Here is a 12250-nt window from a genome sequence, read left to right as displayed (position 1 = left end):
GCACAGGTTGGAAACTGCATGAAGTAGCCCACTTTGGGGATAGGGTAAGGGTTCACTAAGAAACGATTCTGTCTCCGAGCCCTTCAGTATCATCACCTCCCTCACTTATCCCATTCCCAGTTTTCATACTCTGTTTAATAATAGCGAGAGGAAGAAATAGTTCAATAAAATTTAAATTGTAGCATGTACTTACTCTTGATTTATCCAGGCTAAAGGAGCAATCCTATTTTCTTCAATTTTGTTATAACGTAGTACAATGACATTGATCTTTCTGGTATGATTGAAACAAATTTCAGTTATTTCTTCAATTTGGTTATTTTCTAGGTATAATTCCTATAATTAAGATAAAAGACTATTATTTTTCTTTTGTGTTAGTTGATATGTTCAATTTCATGGAGACTAAAATAGTGACATAGACTATTATCATTAGTATTATCTAAAGAGTCTTTTACTGCTCTTTCAAGTAAGCTCATATTTTTAAGTTGTCTTTTTTTTTTTTTTTTTTGAGACAGGGTCTCACTTTGTCGCACAGGATGGATTGCAGTGGCACAAACACTGCTCACTGCAGCCTTGACCTCCCAGGCTCAAGTGATCCTACCACCTCAGTCCCACAAGTGACTGAGACTACAGGTATGCGCCACGAAGCCTGGCTAATTTTTGTATTTTTTGTAGAGACAGGGTCTCACCATGTTGCTCAGGCTGGTCTCGAACTCCTAAGCTCAAGTGATCTACCTGCCTCGGCCTCCCAAAGTGCTGGAATTACAGGAAAGTTGTCAAATTTTATAACTAGTTAGTAAAATAAAACACACTGTCATGGTTATGGAATCAAATGAATTTTATTTAAAATGTATTAGCTATAATATGTTGCAAGAAATGGCATACCGAAATAATTATACAAGGCTCTCTACTTAATAATACTTATTCACATAAATTATCTCATTTGGGCTTCAAAACTCTGAAAAGTAGACAGAAATTATTATCTCTACTTACCAGTGGAGTTAAGTTGGGCCTGGAGAGACAGGGAAGCCCACCTGTGGTTACGTGACTAATGCTGAGAGGGGCTTGTCCTAGCCGAGCCTCCAGCTCCCAGGCTGCCTGTTTCCTACTATTTCATGTGGTCCATAATATTTTAGGCTCATGTTTTTAGATTTGCTTTTGTTATAATTAATTTAATTAAAGTTAATTAAGAGCCTTAATTTACAACCAAGGAGAAGTTTTCTAGAACTGTTAATAAGTTTTTAATAGCTAGCTGCCTTCAAGTTAAGTTTAGTTGGCATTAGAGGGAGTTTTTCACTAAAGGATCTGCATTATAAAAATTCTCCTTGTTCTCTTGTTAGAATTCAGAGGTAAAACTGGCATATATCTTTAGTGTCACCTTCTATTCCACCTGTGAGAATTTCCCTCTTTGTTAATTTTGGTATTTGTTAGAAATTAGTAAAGCAATTTTCAACTTTTTGCTTTTACCTGCATATGTATTTAGGAGGTGAGCTAGATCAGTAAGAGACTAGTTAAATAAATCCTGGCACACCTGTCCATATGTTGAAAACTCTGCAGCTGTAGGAAAGAATGACATGAGACAGCCTTGAGGCTGCATGGTTAAGTGAGGCAGGTGTACAGCAGTGGCTTTAGAAGGATTTGTAGTATGTGCCATGCATTTGTGCACTTGTATGCCCATTGCTTTCCAGACTGGTAGGAGTGGATCCCTTTGGAGAGAGAGAAGTCAGTATGGGAGGCTCAGGCTCAAAGTGGGCCACATTGCTCTTTTGTATTATCCTCATTGTGTATGTATGTGTTTTAACATGTGTATGCATTATCTATTTAAATTTCAATTTTTTAATTATTAATTTCTGGCCCTGTCCCACAAAGAATCTGACTTAGCATGTCTGGGATAGGTCCAAGAGTCTGTATTTCTTAAGAACCCAGGAGATTCTGATGGAAAGCCAGCCTCCTGATAAATGTCAGTGTTACATAACTCTGTCACTTAATCTGGAAATATGAAGAAGAGGAAGGGTGGTAGCCATGACAGCCACATAGGATCACAATAGATGACCCTCTTTTCTGGCTCCCTGGGGCTGCAGCCGGAGGATGCTCCATCCTGACTTCTGGCTGGATGATCATGTGGTATAGGAGAAACGGAGCTTAGTAAGGAAACCTGGGTTCCCACGGGGTCTGCCAGTATGTATAGACTCTCTGGACCTCAGTGTTCTTTTTGGCGGGCAGGGTGGGGTGTGGTTTGTAGAGACAGGGTCTCTCCGTGTTGCCCAGGCTGGAGTGTAGTGGTACGATCCTAGCTTACTTCAGTCTCAAACTCCTGGGCTCAAGTGATCCTCCACCTCAGCCTCCTGAGCAGCTACGACTACAGGTGTGCACCACCATGCCTGGCTATTTTTTTAAATATATTTTTTAGAGACAAGGTCTCACTATGTTGCCCAGGCTACTCTCAAACTCCTGGCCTCAAGCCATCTTCCTGCCTCAGACTCCCAGAGTGCTGGGATTACTGGCGTGAGCCACTGCACGGTCCACCTCAGTGTTTTTAATGCAGGAAATGAGGAGTGTTGACATTTATCAGCCAAAGATCCCCAGGAGCACATCCTGCAGCAAGGAGACCACACATCTGGGGACCTGTGGGGCATCTCTAGAGGATAATGAAGCAAGGCTGCGCTTTGGGGCCTGGAGTTAATCACAGGACAGTTTTGATAGGAACTGGGTCAAAACTTGTAAGCTACAGAGTTGCTGGAACAGTCAGAGGCCTTCTTTGTACAACACTTGTATCTGTGCAAGTTACCGTTAGGTCAGAGTGTCTGTGGTTTTGCCTGGAATTTGTGAGTGGACACTCTGTTACGGTTAATACCTGTTTGAGCTTCTGTGATAAGCGTCACATTTCTAGATTGGGACGGTTTACACTGTCTTGAGACTCAGAGTACCTCATGGAAGTTGTGGTTTCATTTAAATTCTCAATTCCTTTCTCCCATTTCCCCCAAGAGCTATCAGAAGTACCATTTTTCACTTTATCAGGTGTCTCTACTAGTAATTATAATTTCGATTCAGAATTTTGTATTGCTTGAAGAAAAACAATGCTTAAATTATAGGAAATTCTGTATACAGCATGAAACTAGAGTTTAATTTACATCACAATAGTCTTAAAATATATTTTGTTGTAGTATACCATATTTCAAATATAATACATTTAAAACACTAAAAAAATATATTGTTACCTCAATAGAACCAGGAAGGCCCTGCGGTATAATTCTAAATTTATTTTTTCCCAGACGCAAGTAGGCTAGGCTCTTCAAAGGTTTGAAAGCTAAAGGATTGACATTGGCTTCACTGAGATTGTTTCCTTCCAATTCTAAGGTGACCAACTGATTTAAGTCTATAAAAAATAAAAGTATTAGAATATTAGGATAATTGAAAAACCATGCAAATTTTTGTAGCCTTTTGAAATGTCATGTGAAATGGCCAGTTTATTTGGAGGGCAAATACAGTTTTTTTTAAACCTTTGTATCCTCCTATAAAACCTTTTCTAAGTACTTTGTACATCCCAGATGCTCAATTCAACCAGGACTAAATGCATGATCCAGTAGTGAGGCAGACCCAAAAAAAAATCATTGAAATGCTAGGTGCTAACAATATGTGTAAGGAACAGAAGCAAGAGAGAAGAGAGGGAGGGAGATAGGAAAGAGAGACAGAGGAGTTTCCATAGAAATTTGGTGGCTGAATAGGGATTTGGAATTCAGGTAGGAAAGGAATAGAAAGTTGTGGACAGTCATTGGAAACATTGCAAAGACATAGATGTATGAAGTGGCAGCATAATAGGCAATGGGGTGGGTGGAAGTTTAATGCAATGAATGATTTCTTTTTCTAGGACACAGAAAAGAACACTTTCCCTGGCTCACCCTCAGTCTCTGAACAAGGGAGTCAGAAGTAAACCAGAGCAGTGAATTCCCATCAAAGTTACTCACTTGTTGGCACAGAGTGCAGCCAAATGGAAGCTTTGAAAGAATGATGATCAAAAATTCTCCACGCATTCAGACTGAACTAGCAAGAAAGGCCTTTATACAAACAAGTTTTTTCTACTTTGTTTCTACTAGTCTCAGGAGTGGTATGATCCAGGTCAAATGGAAGTTCCGTGCTGCAAAATGGACAGCTCAGCAATGATAATACCCAAAGGCATCTGAGTCAGAGGCTCAGGGTGTGGCCAAAATTCCCAGATTAGGGGATGTTTTCTATTCAACCCCCTTCATGGGCATTGCACTGAATGCCATGTGGGACTCAGTTCTGCTCTTAGGCAACAGCAAAGACGGTTGCATCAGGAATAGAAATAATAAATGCTGGAAGATTAAAAGAAGAAAAAGCAGTGTAGATGTGAGTGGTATGAAAGTGCCAGGCTCCTACAGACAGAAAGATTTAGATAGAAGTAGGAGGAACTTCCAAGCTGAAATAGCCAGCTGAGCACATGTAGGTGAAAGACCATGTGGGTTTGCTCAGGGGGAGAGGAGACTAGCCCTGGAGTGGCTGTGCACAGTGGAGTGAAGGTTGATGCTCAGAGAGAAGTACACTGGGAGGGCCTTTTTTCACATTTTTTAAATTTTATCTTATTTTTTATTTAGAGACAGAGTCTTGCTCTGTCGCCCAGGCTGGAGTGCAATAGCATGGTCTTGGCTCACTGCAACTTATGCCTCCCGGGTTCAAGCAATTCTCCTGCCTCAGCCTCCCGAGTAGCTGGCATTGCAGGCCCCCGCCACCACACTCAGCTAATTCTGGGAGGGCCTTTGCACCCTGGACAACAACGTCTGGCTCTCATTCTCTAGGCAGCAAGATGGGGATGGCAGGACAAGGGCCACATTTTACAAAGGTTAACCTGGTGGTGGTGCTCAGGATTAATGGAAGTGCCGAGCAACAGCAAGTAGCCAGGCCAGCCAGTAAATTGTGATAAGTGGTTATATTTCCTCATATTCTCTTTCATTTCCAAAACTAAAGGTACTGAGAATCTGACATCTTTCTCTAGTACATAGGTGAAGTTTTGAAATGCAGTGGAAGTTTTTCATTGAAAAATAGATAACAGAAATGAACTAATGGCCATTACATGACTGAGAGAAAAAGAGAGAAAGTGCAAATTCAGGACACTGTGTTTTCTTTTGCAATTATTCTCTGGTATATATAGGAAATAGAAGGTAACAGGAAATAGGATGGAGCTAGAGAACGTTTCTTGTAGGTGAGACTTGAGGTAGATGTTGAAAGGATTCATGGACAGGAAACAGGAAGTCTTCCATGGTGGGTGGTACCATGACAGGCTGTGGACATGGCAGGTGCCTCGATGTTCCTGGCAGGCAGCGTCACATGGTCATCCACTAGAGCAGCCTCCAGGGCTCCTGGTTTAGTTGTTTCAGTCATTAGTGACAACAAAAACGCTTTTAAAGCATGCCTGGTTTTCCTCCGCTGTCCCTCCCTCCACCTTTCATACCTCTCTCTCAATTGTAAGTCCTTCCCTTTCTCCATAACACGTGTGCACATCTCAGGTGGACTCTGCTCCTCCTGCAGGTAAATTCCCTGCCCTTCAGCAAGGTGTGTGCAGCCCCTTGTGCTGCTCTTTGCCTGCCCTTCACCTTCACCGTGCCTGCTTGCATCTCCCACAGTATCCCAAATTGTCTCATTTATTTGCACCTTTGTGCTGTTTTCTCTCCCTGGAGTGCCCTCCTTCCCCCTCTCTGGAGCTATAATCTGAAAGGTCATGAGTGAGGAGCCGCTCCAAGAGAGATGATGGGAGAGCAGTGGGCCATCTGCTTCCACACAGAAGCAGGGTGGCCTCACAGCACTCCTGGAAGCCAGCCTGACCATCCACAGCATCAGGACTCCCAGCTAGGGGGAGCCCAGCACCCGAGGGGCCAGTACTGCAGTAGCTCTTAGAACTCAGCCCACCCAGGGAGTGCAGCCGGGGGTATCTGAGCCGGAGGACAGAAAGCACTGCCGGCATGGGGCCGAGGCTCCTCGGGTGCTCGGACTGTGGAGAAAGGTGGGCTAAGAAAGGCAGGCAGACAGCCCGTTCACCCTGGCTTCCTGTCAACACTCTGGGAATCTAGAAGCATTTGTGAATGAGGGAGGAGAAGAGTACTCTGGAAGGCAGTTCCAGGGGTGTGTGAAAGCACCTTCACAGTCAGGAGTGCATGTTTTATAACATCTCGTTTTGATAACCCAACTAAAAGTGTGACTGACTTATAGTTCATATACAGCCTGTTAGTACAGTTGTTCTAAATTGCTGACACCCTTTGGTCTTCAGCAGTTAGAAATTGAATTTTCTAATGTCTTTCCCATTTGGCAGTCTGCATCGAAATTTGTGTTTATTAATGTTTTTCTGTGTGTCCTGAAATCCATCTGGAAATTGAGTATTTCCATAACTAATCCTCAGATTTGGCAATTCTCATTATTATTGTTCTTTTCTCAATACCAGAAGTGTTTTGTTCCTGTGACGTTTTTTGGGAGCTACAGGAAATAATTGAATTGTTTTATTCATTTAAAGGCTTTGTTTAATAAATAACATAATAAATAAAAACATAATATGTTTCAAAGCAAGTAAACAGACAGTGTTGAGCACTGTACCTCAAGAGCTATGCTAGACTATTAGGAAGATAAAAAGAAAAGTAGGCAGTCCTTGTCTCAAAAAAGTACACAGTATAATCAAAGGCATTAGCTAGAATTCATGAAAAGTAAAATGTGATAAAGCCTCTTCTATACAGAGTCACAATATGACAACTTCAGCTGTCTGGCACAGTCCCAAAACAAGCAGAAGAGGGGCCAGTTCCAGCAATGTCGAGTGCACAGAACGTGGGGCACACTCACTAAAGGCTGTCAGAAAGCTAGGCCACGGTGGGAGCCTTGCATCCACATGCCGTGGGGTGTGGAGTTAGCAGGACTTCAGTGACATATGAGTACAGAAGTTCCAGCCCAAGCCCTCTCAGGCAGAAAATTGCCAAAGTCAAAGTTAATACCATGAAGAGCATGTGCTTTCTTTGTAGGACAGCATCTCAGCCGCATATGCAGTGCCCGTTTATTCACATTTCATGCATAATTCCCCTGTGCTTAGTTTTGTTTTTAGGTTCCAACACATGATAAATGAAAATAGCAAGGTGTATGGAGGCAGCAAGAGTTGTGGGTGGGGTCTGTTGACCATCAGAGTGATAAAGGAGATCCAGTCAACAAACATGGCACTGGTTAGTCGCTACAAAGAACCGACAAAATTGTCGATCCATAACACAAAACACACGGCAGTGCGGGGAATATTTAGTGTAATTCTTCAGATATTTTGGATTTGTAGTAAATTTATTGCCTTGTGAATAATAAGAACCTGGAATCATTGAGAAACAATGTTATTCATGGGTAAGGTACAAAGACAATAGGCAGTTTAAAATTCATTTTACGTTTTACCAGTCAATAATTAAAAGAAGTTTTATCAACTCAAATGGTTAAGTGACCTAAAAATATTTACTATTTATTCATTTGGCAACACGGTAAATAAAATTTCTACAGGACTATATAGGAAAGATTATAAGGAAGCACATCATTGAAAAACAAATATTAAATACCTGATAAACTTTCTTCATCGATAGCCTGAAGATTGTTCTCATTGATTTTAAGTTCTTCTAATGTAGATGGCAATTGTGAAGGAATCTGTATCAAATTATTTCCATCCATATTCAAACGCATTAACTTCTTCAGAAGCTTAAAAAGCAAATCTCAAAGTTACTTTTTTATCTAGTCACAGCTGTGCAGTCACATTTCACATAATGGTCGTGACTAAAAGTCTCACAAACCTTCCTTCCTTAGGCTTAGACAGTAATGTCCAGGCCACACAGCAAACTCCTTATTCCCCCTGCCAGGTTGATATTGATCCTGGTAATAGCATTGATTCTCAGGGATTTTCAGCAGACTACATATGATTATTTTGTAGCTTACTCACCACGTTTATATTGCAGCTTTAGAAAGTGAGAGAAAGCTGCCATAACTACTGGATTGGTCATTCTTGCTAGATCTTAGGTTTCCACCTTTACAGCAATAGACAGAAATTTTATGAAATCATGCAGTAATCTGAAGCTGTCATGGATGCTAACAATTAAGATAGCAATCAATCCTTTAAACATACTTGTAAACCCCAGTTTTTTATCTACTCCAGAAAGGTCATAAAATAACACTAATTACTGTGGAAATTTTTCAAAACCAAGGACTACAGATATCACAAGCTATTCCAATATGGCATCCAGTTGACTGTCTGGAAAAATGTCTTTTTCACATTTGTAGTTGTGTGTTCATTGGTCAAACCTAGCCTGTACCACCACAAGTGGGGAATTGTCGTTGGGTAGGTTTTAGTAAAGTCCCATGGAATGATTCACTTCTCCAGTGATCATATTCAAATTTCAACAGTTTCGGAATGGGACAGAGAATTCCAAAGCAAGAAAAGGAGGTAATCTCTTACAATGTTTTTCTCTTGGTCAAATAGGAGAAGGACCCCCTAATGCTAGCCATTTTCTAGGAGAAGGATGCATAGCATGAAGTAGATCTAGGGTGTGAATGTAGAACCCTCTTATCTGCCAGCCTAGACTCCAGATAAGAAACAGGAACTGAGGATAGAAGAGGCCAGTGATTTGTCTGAAGAGTGGGTGGAAGACCCAGAAGACTGCCCAAGGGAGTAACAGTTTCACTTAGTGGAATATAGTGTGCTTTATTTTTGGCTTTTCAAACACACACATTTATGAGTTTTTGTTTACAAACATAAACCCCTTCTCTCTTGGCTCTGAAATTCCTTGAATTCTCTCTTCTTTTCTCCTTTTTTTTTTTTTTGAGACAGGGTCTTCCTCTGTCGCCCAGGCTGGAGTGCAATGGCACGATCTCGGCTCACTGCAACCTCTGCCTCCCGAATTCAAGCGATTCTCCTTCCTCAGCCTCCCAAGTAGCTGGGACTACAGGTGCATGCCACCACGCTCGGCTAATTTTTTGTATTTTTAGTAGAGATGGGGTTTCACCATGTTGGCCAGGCTGGTCTCAAACTCCTGACCTTAAGATCCACCCATCTTGGCCTCCCAAAGTGCTGGGATTACAGGCGTGAGCCACTGTGCCTGGCCTGTTTTTTTTTTTTTTTTAAATATATAATTAGTCCAATCTGTATCTTTCAAAGGTTTACTCTATGCTGTTTCCTGTTCTCTCTCTTTCCCTCTTCTTTCCCAAGCTATCCCTAATTTTTATCTGAACCTATTTGTTTTTCCAGAACCTCCTTCTGCCAAAGTATCCTCCATCAGGTTTTGTTCATTGCACACACAAAAAAAGGAAGCAATGTCTTGCTGGCCTGAAAAATGTTAATAGAGGTTCCAGATAGGCTCAATTTGTTTCCAGAAAAATACTTCATATGCAAAAAGACCAGATTTTAGCATGTTTTCAGTTACTTGGGAAGAAACTACTCCATAAATTAAAATCATTACTTTTGTCACTGATGCTATTATTGGTGTCCTTACAGCAAAGCTAAAAGTATGTAAAATAGTAAACTATATTCAAGGGAAAACTTGAATTCAATTTAGGGACATCAGAGAGGAAACTTTCTTAGAAGAAGACTACCAATTAGAAGCATTTTCCTTTTCCTCCCTTCCCCATCTCCAACCAGTGCAAGTCATAGTGAAGCCATTCGTCCAAATAGACAAATCAGAGCATGTATTTACCTTGAATGCTTTTGGACCTATGCCTGAAGAAGTGATATTATTTTTGCTCAGATCAAGCCTTTCCAAATTTGGTAATCCATTAAATGCTTCATCTGGGATGGAGGCGATGGAATTGCCTAGGACACACAGCGGTTATGTTTTAGGCATGTGTGCATATACATACATGTACACACATGTATGGGCATGTGTGCATAGATATCGAGAGAGCTTTGTCTGGAGGAGAAAGCAATACTCAGAACAAGGACAGAATATATATTATATAACCAAAGCATGTTCAGAAAAGTAACAGGCTGGAAATAGATGGTTTAACATAGTTGACATTTTCTCTCTAAGGATTCCTCAAGCTGTAAGTATATCATGGTTTAGATGAAGGTGCTTAACACAGCCAGAATGTGGTCTGCTGGAGAGTACTGGTAACATTGTACATTTACAACAAAGGTACATTTACAACAGAAACTGATTTTTATTCTTCATATTTTCCCATAGCCATTTTCTTGGACTAGAAACATGCCTCTGTTTTTGTCCATGAATGCTCATACAAATCACTCACCTCCTCTGAGCCTGTCTCCATCTCTGCATAAGAAGCTTGGGGAGATCATCTCCCAGACTCTCTCAGATCTAATGTTATGCCTCTACGGCTTCAATCTACAAAGGTTCCTGTATGCTTTAATTTTATAGGTTTTTGTTTTAACATTTAGTTAAGTTCAGTAGGCAATTTTTAAACCCAGAAAGTGAGCATACCAGTAGTACATACCATAAAAGCCACGTGGTGACTTTCTTATAAAACCATAACAGTGTAGCTCAGCATGGGTCATTTATCTTTTCCAAGGCTTTAGACTTTCACAAATTGGGTTTTCTTAGGGCAGAGCATACCTGGTGTATAGGCCACAGGAGGAAGGGACTTTGCTGAGCATGAGAGGAGTTCCTTAGGTGATCATATGAAAGTAGGATGAAATCCTTTGTCAGAGAGGCCATGGAAGCTTCTATTATGTTTGACACTGGCAGTGTGCTGTCACAGATGGCCATCCCTGCACAAATGTGTTGACCTTTTCAGCTTCCCTCACCCCAGCATCTCCAGGGCCACCCCTGGCATGGGGGCCTCATTATGGGGGCAAATGCTCCTGCTGCTCCCAGCACCCAAAGTGTCCCCACCAGCCAGCCTCTCACACCTGGTCCTGCTGTTGTTCCACTCAGAGCCCTTCCCTGGTGGTCCTATGGAAACATGGGCAGAAGGTCTAGATGACCACATTCCCACTAGAATGTCAAAAACGAAGGGAAAAAACAACTGACAGTACCAAGTGCAAGCAGGCTGCAGAGAGGCAGGAGCTCCCCAGCGTGCAGGTGGGAAAGGAACAGCCACTTTAGAGAACTGTCGGGCATTTTCTTGTAAACTTAAACATGTATTTACCATATCCGCAGTCCCACTCCTGGGCATTGCCCTAGAGAAATGAACACTTAGGTCCACACAAACATCTGTACGTGGATGTTTATAGCAACTTTATACATAATCACCCCCAACTGGAAACAACTCAGATGATGTTTAACTGATACGAAACCCTGCCCCATCCACATGATGGAACACTACTTGGCAGAAGAGAGGAAGGAACTACTAATACACAAAACAAAATGGGTGGCTTTCAAAAACATTAGAAGCCAGACTGAAAGGGCTATGTGTTGTATGATTCCATTTATGTGACACTCTGGAAAAGGCAAAACTGTAGAGACAGAAAACAGATCAGTGTTCTGTAGTGGCCAGTGACTGGTGGAGGGGGAAACAAGGAATTTTGGGGAGTGATAGAATGTCCTATATCTTAATTTTGGTGGTGGTTACATGACTATGTGCATTTGTCAAAACTCAGAGCTATATACTAAAAATAAGTTTTACTACATATAAATTATACCTCATTAAAGCTGATTTTTAAGAAACATCAGTAGGAAATCATCATTTGATTTGGAGGAGCTTGCTTTATACCTAACTGCTATTCTGCAGTAAACAGCTATCTCTTCTGCAAAGTTTATATATTTGAAGATTATGAAATTAGTCTATTCAGGATCAATTTTTAGGATGAAATTAAACTACAATCTTCATAGAGCAATGAGAATTGTTCACTTTTTTTTTTTTTTTTTTTTTTAAGAGACAGGATCTTGCTCTGTTGCCTAGACTGGTCTGAAACTACTGGGCTGAAGCCATTCCCCCACCTCAGCCTCCTGAGTAGCTGGGACTACAAGTGTATACAACTGCATGTGGCTAAGAGTTATTTACTTTTTTTTTTTTTTTGAGATGGAGTCTCGCTCAAGTGCCCAGGCTAGAGAACAGTGGCTCAATCTCAGCTCACTGCAACCTCTGCCTCCTGGATTCAAACGATTCTCCTGCCTCGGCCTTCTAAGTAGCTGGGATTACCGGCGTGCCCCACCATGCCCGGCTAATTTTTGTATTTTTGTTAGAGATGGGGTTTCACCATATTGTCCAGGCTGGTCTCGAACCCCTGACCTCAGGTGATCTGGCCACCTCAGCCTCTCAAAGTGCTGAGATTATAGGCGTGAGCCAC

At 41.5% G+C, this 12250-nt stretch overlaps 2 protein-coding genes across 11 annotated transcripts in view; one reads left to right on the top strand and one right to left on the bottom strand.

Annotated features, from left to right (window-relative positions):
* Window positions 1-12250, top strand: part of CENPP (centromere protein P) — a 286353-nt gene that overhangs the window by 173650 nt on the left and 100453 nt on the right. Inside the window, exon 6 of one of the 2 annotated variants that reach the window (XM_063650259.1) lies at window positions 513-630. The exons of the other annotated variant lie outside the window; for it this stretch is intronic. Within the exon in view, the coding sequence (XP_063506329.1) occupies window positions 513-630 (118 nt within the window). The remainder of the gene's footprint in view (window positions 1-512; window positions 631-12250) is intronic. 2 annotated transcript variants of the gene reach the window in all.
* ECM2 (extracellular matrix protein 2) overlaps window positions 1-12250 on the bottom strand; it is a 66252-nt gene that overhangs the window by 8366 nt on the left and 45636 nt on the right. For all 9 annotated transcript variants that reach the window (XM_054502634.2, XM_063650255.1, XM_054502633.2 and 6 more), the window contains 4 exons: window positions 9702-9817; window positions 7581-7716; window positions 3216-3373; window positions 194-333 (listed from right to left, as the gene is read on the bottom strand). In XM_054502634.2, coding sequence (XP_054358609.1) covers window positions 194-333; window positions 3216-3373; window positions 7581-7716; window positions 9702-9817 — 550 coding nt within the window. The remainder of the gene's footprint in view (window positions 1-193; window positions 334-3215; window positions 3374-7580; window positions 7717-9701; window positions 9818-12250) is intronic.

Source organism: Pongo pygmaeus, chromosome 13, assembly GCF_028885625.2.
Source record: "Pongo pygmaeus isolate AG05252 chromosome 13, NHGRI_mPonPyg2-v2.0_pri, whole genome shotgun sequence".
Taxonomy (NCBI): domain Eukaryota; kingdom Metazoa; phylum Chordata; class Mammalia; order Primates; family Hominidae; genus Pongo; species Pongo pygmaeus.
Note: the sequence above shows the minus strand (reverse complement) of the source record. Positions and strands in the feature narration are given on the sequence as shown.